The sequence below is a fragment of the Copadichromis virginalis genome, linkage group LG2, assembly GCF_057382275.1.
Source record: "Copadichromis virginalis isolate Kocher_CV1m ecotype Utaka linkage group LG2, C_Virginalis_male_GT1.1, whole genome shotgun sequence".
In the NCBI taxonomy this organism is placed as follows: Eukaryota; Metazoa; Chordata; class Actinopteri; order Cichliformes; family Cichlidae; genus Copadichromis; species Copadichromis virginalis.
This window is the reverse complement of record NC_140619.1, coordinates 25467873-25482517: the sequence shown is the minus strand read 5'-3', so window position 1 is coordinate 25482517 and position 14645 is coordinate 25467873. Positions and strand designations below refer to the sequence as shown.

Below are 14645 nucleotides of genomic sequence, written 5' to 3'. Positions count from 1 at the left end.
AAAAAAAAAAAAAAAAATCCCACATGCATACTACTCTTTGGGCTAAGCCCCGGGTGTTTCAAATGTCTGGCTCCGCCTCTGGTCAAACCTACCATTTTCCGGTAAGATTATAGCAGATTCTTAAATTTGCAGGTTAATTGCATCCAAAATATATAAGACAATGGTGCCTCTGCTTAACATATAGAAAAAACAACAGATAAGCAAAAGTTTTATTTTTTTTTTTTTACATATAACTAATTTTTAATATTCAAATTGTATTTGATTAGCCATGTTATTATTTAATCCACTGAAATTTGCATCATATTGTCTTGTTCTTTATGTTAAAGATGTGTAATTTATAGGGGATTAAAAACATATTCTGGCGATTGTTAACTGGGTATTAATACAAGTCAGAATGGCTCTTGGATAAGTGGAAGGTGAGATGTTCCAGCAGTTAAATCAAAAATGGAGACCAGCTATAGAAAAACTGAGCTCTAGCAGTTTTTCATTTAATAAAAGTTCACAAACAGAAAGTGATAGATAGATAGATAGATAGATAGATAGATGGATATGCTCAGCAGAGTATGTAGTATGTCCAGAGAAGAAACGTAGATTTTCATGTATTTATTGTCCTAATGACACATGGTGTAACTATTGCAAAAAAAGTGGGCGAGGTAACGTGGAGTGGCCCTTTTTTCCTTGCTGTGACACATGAGGGGATCAATAGGCAATGGTGGAGAGAGGAGAGGGGGAGGGGGGTGTGGGGGGGCGTGATCGTCTCAGCCGCACTGTGAAGGGGGCCGTCCCTGTTGGTGGAGATCTGCCCGAGGAAGGCCCACCTAGTGATCATTTGAAGATATCTCCCATTTAGACGGTAGTTTGACTCGACTGTATCAGAAGGGGACAAGTCGAAGGCTATTTGTAAATAGGTAAGAACACGTTTTTCTACTGCTTAATCCAGTATTATTATTATTCCTGAACATATAGAGGTCACCTCCGTTTGAGAGCCATGTATGTGAGCGTCGTCACTGGAATGTTTGCACCGTGCTTGAAATACTATTAAATGCATAAAAAAAAAATACTAGTAATGATCGTGATATTTTTTTTTCTGTGTACTGTTTGTTTGTACGTGGAAGATAATGCACGTACAAAAGACACAAAAGCCAGGGGCGGAATGTGAACGTGGGAATCGGTCGACGTGAACTGGTGCATATTTTAATCATTGTTGCATCCTTGACCTGCAGCATCCAGGATGGGACTCGGAGGGACGTGTGTAATGCCAGAATGAAGAATACCAGCTGTTAGTCTGCTTCATCGCGATGTGCCCCCCGCGTGTAATCGGGCAGCCTCGTATCGCTTCCACACCACACAATTCGTCGCTAAAACCGTTATTCGTGCAGAAATCCTATCTTACACCGCGTTTCCCTTCCCCCAGCAACGCCATGTAGCTCTTGGAAATAGATGCCACCTTCTATCGTAATACGCCGTGCAGTCCTTTAAAAAAGGGGGCCCGGCGCAGTCATCCTGTCATCTTTCTGCTACTAAGAGTAGCGTTACAGACGAGCAATAATTAATGAGTTGCCTGCTGGGTTAAGCATTTCATTGACATATTTTTACCTCTGAATATTTCATGCATCGAGGAGGGTGTGAGGGGGAGAAAAATGGGGTTGAATGCATGAGTGAACAGAAGGTTTTTACTACAGCCTGATGGCTGGAGTGTGGCTGTCACGATCCACCACAGGAGGCGGTGCTGCCTTCTCTTCTCATAATGTATGCTCTAATATTAGACTGGAATATATAAAGGTTCATAAAAAATGGATGGGAATAAAATAATTACCCTCCCGTATTAATAATGAGGCTTTAAATGTGTATAAATAAGACAAAGGCTGCACATTGACTGACATCAGCTAATGGTGCTTCTCTCCACAGTAGCTTGGCCAAGATGGATGTGTTTATGAAGGGTTTGTCTAAAGCGAAAGAGGGGATGGCTGTGGCTGCAGAGAAGACCAAGGAAGGAGTTGCAGTTGCTGCTGAAAAGACAAAGGAAGGAGTCATGTTTGTAGGTAAGATGATCACAAATGTATGCTTGCAGATTATTTGCATGCAAATTGTACACACGCCTGTTATCGTCCCGCTACATGCAGGAGCAGCTGTAGAAAAGCTCAAGGAATATTTTATGACTTAGATCATGCAGTATACATCCTGAATCAAATGCTTCAATTATACAGTAGCTCTTCTTACTAACTGTGTAAATCTCTTATACAGGAAACAAACAAGCAGGAGGCTGAACGCATTGTTCGCCTATATATGTTTGTCTTTGTTTGTTCTCAGTTCACAGTTAAGGGACAATATTACAGCTATCCATAGCTCATTGTGTGCAGAAAGTGCATCCAAGTGCCTTCCTTTGATAAATCCAGTGTCGTTCACTTGAGTGGCGGCAGTATAATGAACCAGCCAGCCTCTGAGCTGATCAATATTTTTGTTCTAATGTTGCAAGCCGATTTGGTGTAAAATACCACAGCGTATCAAAAATGAGTAATCCAGCCCTGACTCTCAATTTCAGCAGAATAATAGTAGTGAACTCTGTTTCAAAGTATTTCGTTGTGACGTAGAAGTGTGTGATACAAGGAATCTGGGTGTCCTTGTGGCCTGTCTAGGTTATGGGAAGGAGATGGAAATAGGAGTGGGGGTGGGGCAGCTGATGGTGGGAGCAGCTCCTGCAACATGCCTGTGGATTGGATAGCAGCAGATTGTAAAACAGTGTCAGCAGTCTCCTCCTAGGGACAAACAGACCCTAGGAGGAGCAGGCCTGCTTTTTGTGCTTTTCAGTGCTGGCTAACTTGTCATTGACAGCCTGCAACTAACGAGCAAATCTGTCTGCTGATTTAAAGTGTAGTTGTCAGATATGCAGCTTGCATCATTAACCCAATCTATATCACTTGGTTTCAATCATTAATTAAATAGATGTAGCAATGGAGGGTGATAATACGGTATTTCTCAACATTTAAAACATTTAAATCATTTTCTGTTATGCTGTAAAGGTAGTGCTAATAAATTACTCAAGTAATCAGTGTAATTCATTATGTACTGGTGTCAGTTAAGATTTAATATCCCAGCATTTTTGTTGATAATCTGATGATTTAATGTCTCAAAAAAATTAATCAAAAGTCACATTTTCAGCAGTTGTTCTTATTTTACTCATTTGAGTTGTACAGTTTCCATGATCTTTTATTCTAAAATTTACATTGGTGTCTTCAGATTGGCTGCTTTCTTTTAATCAACATACCAAAAACCAGAACGTGTTCTCTGTGTGAATACATAAGATGAGAAGAGCAGCAAATCCTCACGACTGGTAGAGGATGCCACAAGTGACTCGCGCTGTTAATCAAAAGAGTTGCTGATGAGTTTCCATTGATCGACAAAGTGATTTATCAGGTGCACTTCAGCAGTCTTTATTTGCAACTTTCCCCATCTTGTTTGTGATGACAAATAGTTACTTACGTATTAGTCGGGAGATCAGTGTGACTCAGGAGACGCGGAGCAGGCCTGCTTGGAATTTATTTTGTCAGCTGCTGAGTTGTTGTGAGAGGAACCAAATTTCCAGTGACAGGCCTCCTGCTTGTTTTACAGTCACCAGCTTGTATAATTGATTCCGCAACAATATGATGGGTTACAACATCGAGCACACATCCAGCACAGGTTGTCAAATGTGTTCGCATTTCGGTGGAATCTCATTATCTTACACATTTAGCATAGTGTCCCTGTCACTGATCAGCACCACCAAACGTATCAGACTGTAGTCAAAACATGTGCAGAACCAATTTCATCATGTCCTTGTTAACGCAATGGCAGGAAAGGCTCACTTCTGTGGTGTCTCTGTGGTTCTACATGCCGCTGTTGAATATGGTGGTGCCCTAGAAAGCTGTATGTGATATGCTTGACAGTCCCTCATGGAGGAGGGGTAAGAGTGATCTAATAGGACTGTGGCCCACCTTTTGACAGCTGCTACTGCTGCTGCAGCTGCAAACCACCCAACCACCTGAACTGAGCAGTCAGGCTGAGAAAGGCAAGCAGAGGTGGGAAAGAGAAACCCCTATAGTATAGGATGCTATTCATAAAGCATCTGTTTCCTATTTTTTTATGACAAATTAGTATTTTTTTACAGCATCACATTAAAAACTGTTTTTATTTTGCAGACCCTTGCAGTCACACAGCATCAGTCCGACCATATGGAAATTTAGTTTACACAGTTATCGCTTTTGCTAACATTTGCAGTTCAAAAAAATAGCGTTTATCTGTAATCGGTTTCAACTATATCATTTCATTAGTGCTAATTTATTCCATCCTTCTTTTCTTTTTTTTTACTTAAACACTACAAGAAATCATTATCAACCCTTTTTTCCTGATGATGGAAAATGTTGCAGATGTTTTGTTGAATCCGTAGTCTAAAAATATCCAAAGTCAGTTTGTGAAGAATAATAATTCTAATATCATTTGGCAATCACACCTGCAGCTATCTTCCATTTGTGCTCCATTGCGCAATAGCTGCAATTTACCAAAGCCAAACTTAAATGGAGGCATCACTCAGATGTACTGTATGCTTTGCTTTGAGGCTCGCCTTTTGAAGAGTGGCTTCTGTACTTCATTATTTCTGCTCTTTTTTGTTGGTTTTTAAAGGCCCTCGGGGACCAATAAGTCCACTGACTGTTGCACAATAAAGAGGATGACAGGGCTTGAGTGATCAGAACTGGATGGGCCCTGCAGTAGATTGCCCCAATAGCATGATGGAGTACAGCGTGTAGATGGATGACAACTGCCAAAGAATATGGATCAGAGGACTGAACAGTGGCTTGGTTGTGGTTTAATAAGTCCTTACAATAAACCAAGAAGCCCGACTACTGTAGCCACCACTGTTCTCCAGGACCTGAGGCAAACAGTGAAAGATAAACAAAAATGATATTACAGTATTTATGAAAAGTAATTGGTTGGCGGTGATGGTCCAAATGTAATCATGTTAATTCAATTTCAGTTTATCACAAGAGGTTTTCTGGACTCTGGAACTTACTGCAGCTTTTTGTCATGTCGACATATAGCACTGGAGGAACAGTATATTAGGAACTGTGCTATCAGGTGGATAATGCTACACTCACAGTAGGAAAACAGTGGCTGGAGACTGCAGTGTGACCAAATTAGTGCAAGCATGTGCAGTGAACCTGTGATCTCATTGCCTTTGCAACAGTTGCGTCGACGACCAGCTGCAGTCAGTTGCTGTCTTCAAAGGGATCTTGGTGCATCAAGATGCAATAAAAAGGGAACAGGAGGGAGTCGGTGTGCTGCTAGTTTGCAAATGTGGTCAAGTTAGCAACTGTTTGCAATTTATTTGTTATAATTAATTAAATCAAATAAACAATCAAAAATCACACCTCTGTTGCCATGTACAAACACAGAGACTCAGAATCTTCCACAAATAGTGATGTAATTGCTGTAGAACCATGATTTAATTGCAAAATGATACGAATGATTGCTTCTGTATAGGAATATATACAGAGTACGGTCAGCTGGGTTGAGTGCCCTACTGAAAAGAGATGTGTTGCAGATGAGTTGCGCTCATCGGTGCTGATTGTAGCATGTTGCTTATCTAACTGCTTTTATTAAATAGATAAAAAATGATTTGCAAACAATTGCGAATCTGTCTGAGAGTGATTGCAGCCAATCTGAGTCACACCACAACTGTTTGGAGGGAGGTTGTTTACCACCAGCTGATCTGTGCAATCGCTATGTTATCAAAAGTTAAGGGTTTTCACACAACCACAGTTTAACAGTTGGTCACCAGTTTTTTTTTATTTTGCCAAATGCAAAAAGAAAAAAAAATCAATGCAATCACTGGGCAAACACTGAGCTTACCTAGTTGCAGAGACATTGCCCTCTTCGTTTTTGTTTTTGTTTTGTTGTTGTTGTTGTTTTGGTTTTTTTTTACTTTTCAGTAGTAAAGAAAAGTACATCGCTTAAAAATGACAAATTTTAACAAATAATAAGGGCAGTCAGATTCAGACTTGACAATCATTTTGATGATTTCATTTAAAGCCATTTGTTGCATTGCTTTTGTCATTAGCATCAGAGAAGTGTAAAGTTATAGCACCTACACACGCATGCGCACACACACATTCACACGAAGAAAACTAATCTCCAAATTTCAAATAGTTAATTATTTGTAAAAGAATCTGTGCCTTTTCTGACTACAGTTTGCTTTTTCTCAATTCAGGTAGCAAGGCCAAAGACAGCGTGGGCACAGGTGAGTTTCCCATCTGCTCGTTACCTCTTTAAATTTCTGTTAACTGGAGTTCGAAGCCTGGTTTCATTACAGTAGTAAAATACTACTGATAACTGGAAAACGGCTAATTTGTCATGTGTAAGTGGTTGTTATGTCCAGTAGTGACATAAGAAGCAACGGAGGACCACAGTCATGCATCTTTTTAATCTATCTGCATTTGTCTCCCTCTCTCTCTCTCTCTCTCTCTCTCTCTCACTATGTGTGTGTGTTTGTGTGTGTGTCTCCAGTGGCTGAAAAGACCACCGGAGCTGTCGGGAACATCGTCGCTGCTACCGGCTTGGTGAAGAAGGACGAGTTCCCAGCTGACATGAACGTATGTGCTGCACGTCCTTACAGTGTAACACGTTGCTTTGTTGCCTGCAGTGAGGCAGAATAGCAGCACTGCATAGTGTTTAAACACACAGGAAATAAATTACCTGTGAACTTGAATTAGGAGTACAGCATTGTTGCCTTATGTGGGATCAGTATTGCATTACAACAAGTGGTGGAAAAAAAATTTAAACTATTATATGAATGTCATAAGTCTTTAAATTGATTTTTTTTCATTAAAACAAAAAAAAACTTCAGCTTGCATAATTCCTGCAAAATAAAGCATAAAAAAAAAAGAAAATAACATTTGCATTTAGAAGGCATCCATTATAAGATTAATAGGATACACTTAAAACATTTATTTATGATATACCTTACTTTTTATGTTATTCTTTATCAAGCTTTATTGTTGCAATACAGCAGTTCATTTCTACAATATTGGTGGACTTAAGAGACTTGGACTTAAAAAGGAAAATAAAAGCAGAAGACATCATTCTAGTGTCCAAAAGTAGGGAAGCCTCAATTTTCCTATGATGCATTCTCTTATCCATGTGTGTCTGCCAACTTAACTTTGCTTTGAAAAACTGGCTTTTTATGGAAATTTGACCTTTGAGCACAAGCTGAGATTTGATATCTTTAGAAGGAATTCTGTACAGTTTTTACAGGTTGTTTGGCATTCAATGAGTAAATCAAACTGAACGTGCATTACTAGTAGGGTGCACTCTTAAAGATATTCATATTATGACAAACTACCCAGTGTGCGCTAACAATGCAGCAACTTACTCTTATAAGTGACCGGCTTTATTTAGGTCTGCACATGTGCCGGAAAACAAGTGGAAAACAAAAATCTGTTCCAAACGTATGCCTCAATTAGAGCTGGCAACTTGCGCCAAGTTGCACTCATAAAAGCCTGGATAGGATCGTGATGACAGCAGAGCCAGATTTAGACAGCAGGGTCAAATCTGATGAATCTGCATGTCACTTCAAAACAGAATTACTAGTGTGCATTTGGACTGTTTCATTCTGCCGCTGTCAGCAAAAGCATGCACTGTACTAAATGTATATTTCCTGTCTGCACGAGTTTGCTCGTGTCTTTGGTTTAGAGGAATAGTTTTCCATCTGCTGAGGATGAATACTACACTGGCAATTGCTTTTATACAGTTATTATAAAAGAAAAAAACTGGAGATGACTGAAATAGACTTGGGCTTTGTTGCTATATACTCATTTCATTGAAGAGGACTTCTCCAGTCTGCTCTGCACACAGAGCTGCATTCAATGATTATTAAGGATGCAGATCACTGTTCAGGTGTCTTATGACAGAAACAATCTCTCTGTGGGACTATCACCTCTCTTAAAGCAAACACTGCTTTTCCATTAACGCCCTACCCCCACTAACATCACCGAATGCTCTTGCCCATTGACCTCAGTGTCACCCCTTCTATCCCCTGCTTTTATCATTTTTTTTAGGCACTCTGATATTATTATGCAAGGAAAGGCACAAAATCAAGCTGACTTGACACAGCAGCGGTGAAACCTGCTTATAGCAAAGTTTGGACATTTGAGTGGCACGTGCTGTGTTAGGATGCTTCTTTTCTATTGTTTTCCTTCCCTTTTAATGACCTGGAGATGCGCTGTCAGTATGTTGACATTTTGTCTATCTCTGTCAGACTGTCAGTGACACAGTGAGGTCCTCATCCGGTCCTAAGCCTTCATCACTCAGAGCTGGACCCTCTCCACTGACTCGCTAATCTAGTAAATCTGACAGCCTGCTCTAATAGGCTTCTCGAAGGCGTTATCTGAGTGATAAAGCTCCTCATTTCAGCACCCTCACAACAGACTGCTAAACTGTTGACACTGTGATCAAATGCACACAGCTACTTTTTGAGTTCAGTTTTGGCTCTGTTGGCCTCTAATCACAAAATTTCCCTTGCACAACCCATTCAGGTGTCACATTTTATAACATTTTATAAAAGCCTTGCCTTGTCTTATCCTTGACTGAATTAAAATTCGTGACCAATCAGAAATACAGATGCAAACAGTCATGTTCACTTTTTCTCAGGCAATGATCCATCTGATTAGGGCTGTTCTAGCGATAGTTTTCCCATTGTGCAACCTCGACCATGCTAATCGTGTTGGTGGGCATACAGCAATAACAAGCCTGAGACAGCACACAGGATTACAGGCTGTTCTTTCCTGACCTAATTGACTTGATTAGTGCTGGGTTTAAAAATAAATGTGTGGTGCTGACCCACTAGCTTTGTTTCAGTGGAGCTTTATCTGTTTAAGAAAGCTCTCAGAAGCACTCATCACATGTCGTATGTCCACACAAACCATAGTGTTACACCTGTGTTATACAGATTTCTTTTCTTATTGCTGGTAAAGCAAAACAGCAATGATCTGATCTTACAAACAAGTATCACTCAGGTGTGTGTTCCCCACAGCTGAAAATAGTCCCCATCAAATTTGATATTTTTCTCCTGTTTTGTTCCTGTTGGAGTGAGTTTACTACTACCCACCATTGAGAAGGGCTGTTTTAGAAAGTGATTCTTTTTTGAAATTCACTTTTAAGTGGAAGAAAGAGACAGTTTTGTTTGTGCAAGCTGCTGCGGGGTGGTTCCGTAAGAAGGAAGTACTGACAGATTAATGGACTTTTCTATCTGCACACTGTGCCAGCCTTTTCCTCACACTCCAGTCCCACAGCTCAGTGTCTGCAATAGACTTGCAACAAGACCAAGACTTTAAATCCATACTAACAGCTCTGTATGGCCAAAAAGCTACAGTCAGAATCATGCCACAAACTCATATATAGCATATACTCTTTATAATGTGCTCATTTCAAGCAGTTGATCACCATTTTCGTTTAGGGTTCTTAAATGTTATGCTCACACTGTCAAACAAATCTCACTCAAAAATAGAGCAAGTCCCTACTTCACGGAAAACGCTGGCTAAATATGTTAACAGGACAAATGTTTTGTTTGTAGCTTCTGGCTGTTTGTTGGAGTCATTATATTATATTATATTATATTATATTATATTATATTATATTATATTATATTATGAAGGTTCTGACTTTCCAGAAAGAGTTTTTTACCTTCAATACACTGTCACACCACTGTCACAGGGTTGTTTCATGAAGCACAGCATATGACTCAGATTGATGTTTTTTATGGGATTCTGTCAATCTGTAGGGGACAAAATATCTAAAGAAAACTCTATTGCAGTCCATTAAAAAGTTTCAAAGTAGTGAGTCAGGCAGAGCAATTGTGTCACCCATAGAGCTCTTCAGTTAGCTGAAATCCCACAAGGTTGTCTAATTGTTCAGAAGTGATTTCTAGACTCCTCAGAGAATTGAGAAATTGGACAAACCAAGAAATGTAGTTTTCTCAACCTTGTCTTTTGCAGAACAGACAACCAAAATTGAGAGAAAAAATGGTACTGTACGGCTATACTTGCAGTACGTTTTATGATTTAATTATTACCAGTTTAACTGTGCCTTGAAAGAGCATTAAAAAATGTCATTTTTGAGAATTCCCTGATGGTAAAAAAAATAGGTTGACAGTGTATTAATGACGACGTATCTGTATGATTGCTTCTGTTTCTGTAAATCTTTCCTTCTCTGTATCTCTTTATGTTTGTCTCATTTTCTAGCCTGAGGAGTATGGGCAGGAGGCCATGGAGGGCCAAGGAGAGGCAATGCTGGAGCCAGAAGGGGAGACATATGATGAGTCCCAGCAGGTAATCAGCCTACAATACGCAAAGTGTACACATGGCTCTGCTCTGTCATCAAAGTATCACAAGAATCAGCTTTTGAATTGGACTATAATTACATTACAGATCATTTTTGTGTAAAACCCTTTAAAAAAAACTGTGGAGTAGTGGACATCAGGCAGAGATGAGTCCATTCACTTACCGTAGATTGAGGTTCATCAGTATTCACGAGCTCTGCATGGATACACATTTTAGCTGTATTGGATTTCAATGGCACTCCACTTTTGCCCTCCACTTGTGTCCCACACAAACACTACAGCTCACGCTGAGGTAATTTTTTCCTTTCTGTGGAAATGATAACGGAGGACTTAACAAGCCAATTGCCACGCAGCTAGTACAGTGAATATAGCACCACCTACTTTCACTGAGCGTTGGGTGTGTGTCCGTGTGCACGAAGGAGGTATGTGAATCTGACACAGATGGTTATTTTTGGAATTTGGCTGTCAGGGGCGAGACAAACTGTGCAGAACTGATGGCTTTGAGTACAGATTTTAAATAGCGATGGTAGCATATAAAAATATCATACAGTGTACATAATGTCAAAGGGCTGATCGTGCTAGTATGAGAGCACTGATCCTGTGTTATTGCCACTGAATATATACGTTTTCTGAAGCGGGTGAAATAAGATTTATTTTGAGATTTTATGTGATTTCCAATAATAATATATTCTGTGTGTTTACTTTAATAATCCTTTGCATCAGTGGAGTCTTGCACTAGTTGGGAAAAGGAGTAAACCCGAGGCGTTCCCTGAGATCCAAATTCAAAGTGAATTTCTCCACGGATGTGTATCATCCTTGTCCTCCTCCTCCGTGTCTCTTTCCCCTCCCCCATCTTTTGCTACACCAGCGATGTGCAAGCTCGGTCTGAATGGGTGTGGTGATGACGCTCTCTGCCTTCATGCATTGTGGGTAATGTCAGGGTCTCCCTGCATTGCTGTAAATATGGAGTCTGAGTGCTGCAGAGTGAACGAAGCCATCACTGGGAGGATCTGAAAAGAAATCTGTGTCATCCAGTATCACTCAAGGCTTTGTGAATACATTAGATGACATAAGACTGTTGGAGGCTGTGTTATTTATTTATTTATTTATTTTATGATCATGTGTGGTGGAGGCGTGTGCAGGCTTGCAAGGATATGGAGAGTGTGCTCACGATGCGCGTCCTCGATGTAAGTGCAGTGTTGTGCTGCCCTCTGCAGGCTTGAGAGAAGCACTGAAGGAACAGATGAGCTCAGCTTCAACAAAGTGACATCATTACCGTCTGCTGAGACTAATAAACTCTGTATCATATATTCTGCTAAATCACATTAAAGCTGAATATTATTTTAGATGTAGATTTACCTTTAGAGCTTCTGTGTGCTGCAAATTTTACTGGCCATCCTCATAAAAAAACTTGCTCTTCTTTTCCCCAGGAGAGCCAGGACTACGAGCCAGAAGCATAAGAGCATCAGTCGAAGCCACCGTCCAACCAGCAGCACAATAATATTTCTAATAATAAAAAGGACAAATGCTGAAACTATTACAATTATATTCCTGTTGCAAAAAAAAAAAGAAAAAAACAATAAAAAAGACAAGCATTCCCACTGAAAAATGTTCTTCCTTCAAGACAAATCTTTTATTATTATATATTGTAAATGTCATGTTCTTAATGTAATGTGTTGGGTGTAGGTATTTATTGAGATGTAGGATTTGTCCTCACGGTCTCATTTCCTTGATTCCCTCCCAATGAAATGAGACCAGAACCAGGGCTTGTGACTTTGTACTTGTGTGTATCTGTATTTAGAAATGTGCAATAGATGTTCATCATCTTCCAATGAGACATTGGGAGTGGTAAAAAATAAATATGACCGGTTGCAAGCAGATATGAATACAATAATATCCTCCTAAGTGTCGACAATGCCTGTTTGTGGAATTCTATTTTTCTTTTTGCATTTCTTTGGAAGTTTAATTTGAACGTTTCTTGAAGTAAGAGTTTTTTACATTGTATCTTTATGATTGCTTGTGAAATCATTCCAGTAAACTATCTGTTAGAAACTGACAGAGTGTACACGTTTGTTTGTGTGGGTGTGTGGGTGTGTGTGTGTGTGTGTGTGTTTGTTTGTGTGTACTGAAGATTTTATCAAGTTAAAGTCAATATATTATGTCTTGGAATCATAATGGTTGTCATAACAATATGTGCTTTAAATTGCAGGACTTGTCAATATAAAGGGTTACATGTTAAGCCAGACATACAAATCCTCTGTAAATAAAAGGTTAAAAAATACACATTTGTTAGCGTTGTTTAATAATGTGCAAACTCATTTACTGCGCTGATCGCTCATCGCATTTTAAATCTTTTCTAAAGTTGACCTCAATAAGAATCTATTATGCGTCGCCCTCGCATGTTTATCTTTTTTGCTCACTCTTGTCTGGGGTTTGATTAAAGGATGTGTAAAATCTGCTGAGTAGGCTCTGGCCATTGGCACAATGGTGCCATATTTGGGATTCCAGTCTGATCGTGCCTCTTTGGGTGGGTTTTGTTTTGGTTAATCCAGCTGGAACGTGCAGGCTCGGTGGTGCCGGGCTCAAGCCGAGGGTATTAAACAGCTGCTCCTGCCGCTCTCAGGTCAGAAGGGTGTGTGGAAGCTGCAGGGACAAAGACAGGAGCCATGGCATCATTCAAGAAGTCCTTTGAGGGCCTGAAAAGCACGAGCCACTCAGCCGCTAAAGGAGTCACAGACACTGCAGGTACAGACCGGTGGCTACAAGGTGATACGATCGACATCAGACCTGGAATCAAGAGAGTTGTACTGCAATTAATACAGCATTTTATTTTTCTTTCTAAGAGATTTTGCAGTAAAATGAAGTTTAAAAGCTGTCAGTCACTTTAAAAACCTGTGATGCGTTTCCAGTGCAGGCAGCTGAGGAAGCCGTGCAGCAGGTGGCAGACTCCTCCAAAGAAACAGTCAACAAAGGTAAGGCGCACATTCCTTCTTTCTAGCATCATATACTGTAATTAGTTGGTGTTTACTGAGGCATGGATGGCAGACACAAGCTGTCAGTCATATTACTGCCAAATTAGATGTTTAATTGCTAATAAAAGCAGAGCAGTTAAAAGGAAACATGAATTGTAAAAATGAATGCAGTCAAAATAGAAATATTGGAATTATTATAACAGTATGAATAAAATGCAAATTTTATATTGTTTAAAATTAGTTTTAGAAATAATTCCTCGGGTTATTAGAAAAATTTGAAATGTGGAGAAATATCATATTTGACAATCATACAAATGAATGCACTGTGAAAATATTAGTTGAATATTTTTTATTCAACTCTATCCAGTTGAATATTAGCTGAATATTAGAGGATTTGTTGCTTAGCTTACTTCTCTTCTGTTCTGCTCTGACTTATCAAAGCTGCTGAAGAAACCAGCAGGCAGACTCAAGCAGCCATAGGAAAAGCTGCGGGCAAGGCCACGGACACCATCAAGGAGTTTGGGCAGAAAATGGAATCTAAATGATCCCTAAAGAATGGACACTTGTAGCTGAAAGTTAAGCCAACTTGTCTGATCACCCCCTTCAGGCAGGGGAAACTGTTGGGATGGAATTATGCAAACCATATAAACTATTTTTAAAAAGATATAAACTATAGTTATCGATATATATATATATATATATATATATATATATATATATATATAGATAGATACATATATAGAGAGAAAGAGACATATGGCTTTACGTAGCTAACATTCCAGAAGAAATGTTTATAAACTGTCTTTTCTAATTTTCCATTTGTGCTTTTTTTCTTCTTTTTCTTTTTTGCTTTCTGCCTGTTTTTGCGAAATAAATGAATTCCAACACCTCTTACGGGTTCGTAAAATGTGATATCCTGCCACACTCAGGAGACTTAACACTGTTAGTTGCTCTGCAGGCACGGTATCTATGATGCATCCTGTTTTTTTGCTCTGTGGAGCGCACTCATCAGTGAATCACCACGGTCATCATTATTACCAACACATTGCTGAGAAGATGGCCTTTGGCAGGCTGATGGCCCCTGATGAGAGTGTGATCAGAGCCCGTCTACCTTGGTCCTCAGCAGCACACCTCCCCTGCATCCCACTACGTGGTTGCCAAGCAACAGAACTCTGTGGCAGCCTTCGAATTAACGGCGAGAATACTTATGTCAGTACATGGTGTTCTGGCCAAGCCGCAGCAGCCCACTGCCATGCTACAAGCAAGTCGGTTAGAGATTCTCAAAAAAAAAAAAAAAAGAAAGAAAT

The 14645-nt window shown here is 39.7% G+C and overlaps 2 protein-coding genes across 3 annotated transcripts; both read left to right on the top strand.

Moving 5' to 3' along the window:
- Positions 1-753: 753 nt before the first annotated feature.
- Positions 754-12647, top strand: sncb (synuclein, beta). 2 transcript variants are annotated; one of them, XM_085475392.1, is made up of 6 exons: positions 754-908; positions 1912-2042; positions 6242-6271; positions 6538-6623; positions 10269-10355; positions 11797-12647. In XM_085475392.1, the coding sequence occupies exons 2-6, from the start codon at positions 1922-1924 to the stop codon at positions 11824-11826; spliced, it is 354 nt and encodes a 117-aa protein (XP_085331518.1). In that variant the 5' UTR covers positions 754-908; positions 1912-1921; the 3' UTR covers positions 11827-12647. The 2 variants fall into 2 exon arrangements, with proteins under 2 accessions (XP_085331518.1, XP_085331510.1); XM_085475384.1 differs by having other exon boundaries at positions 755-908; positions 1909-2042.
- A 204-nt stretch (positions 12648-12851) lies between these two features.
- Positions 12852-13974, top strand: adirf (adipogenesis regulatory factor). The gene is made up of 3 exons (XM_085475406.1): positions 12852-13111; positions 13276-13338; positions 13780-13974. Exons 1-3 carry the CDS (start codon positions 13033-13035, stop codon positions 13881-13883), a joined length of 246 nt encoding a protein of 81 aa, XP_085331532.1. The 5' UTR covers positions 12852-13032; the 3' UTR covers positions 13884-13974.
- The last annotated feature ends 671 nt before the right edge of the window (positions 13975-14645 follow it).

Coding starts and splice junctions, on each gene's coding strand:
- sncb (XM_085475392.1), top strand. CDS start 1,922: ATGGATGTGTTTATGAAGGGTTTGTCTAAAGCGAAAGAGGGGATGGCT. Junction 6,624..10,268: donor AGTTCCCAGCTGACATGAAC/GTATGTGCTGCA, acceptor CTCATTTTCTAG/CCTGAGGAGTATGGGCAGGA. Junction 10,356..11,796: donor CATATGATGAGTCCCAGCAG/GTAATCAGCCTA, acceptor TCTTTTCCCCAG/GAGAGCCAGGACTACGAGCC.
- adirf (XM_085475406.1), top strand. CDS start 13,033: ATGGCATCATTCAAGAAGTCCTTTGAGGGCCTGAAAAGCACGAGCCAC. Junction 13,112..13,275: donor AGGAGTCACAGACACTGCAG/GTACAGACCGGT, acceptor ATGCGTTTCCAG/TGCAGGCAGCTGAGGAAGCC. Junction 13,339..13,779: donor CAAAGAAACAGTCAACAAAG/GTAAGGCGCACA, acceptor GACTTATCAAAG/CTGCTGAAGAAACCAGCAGG.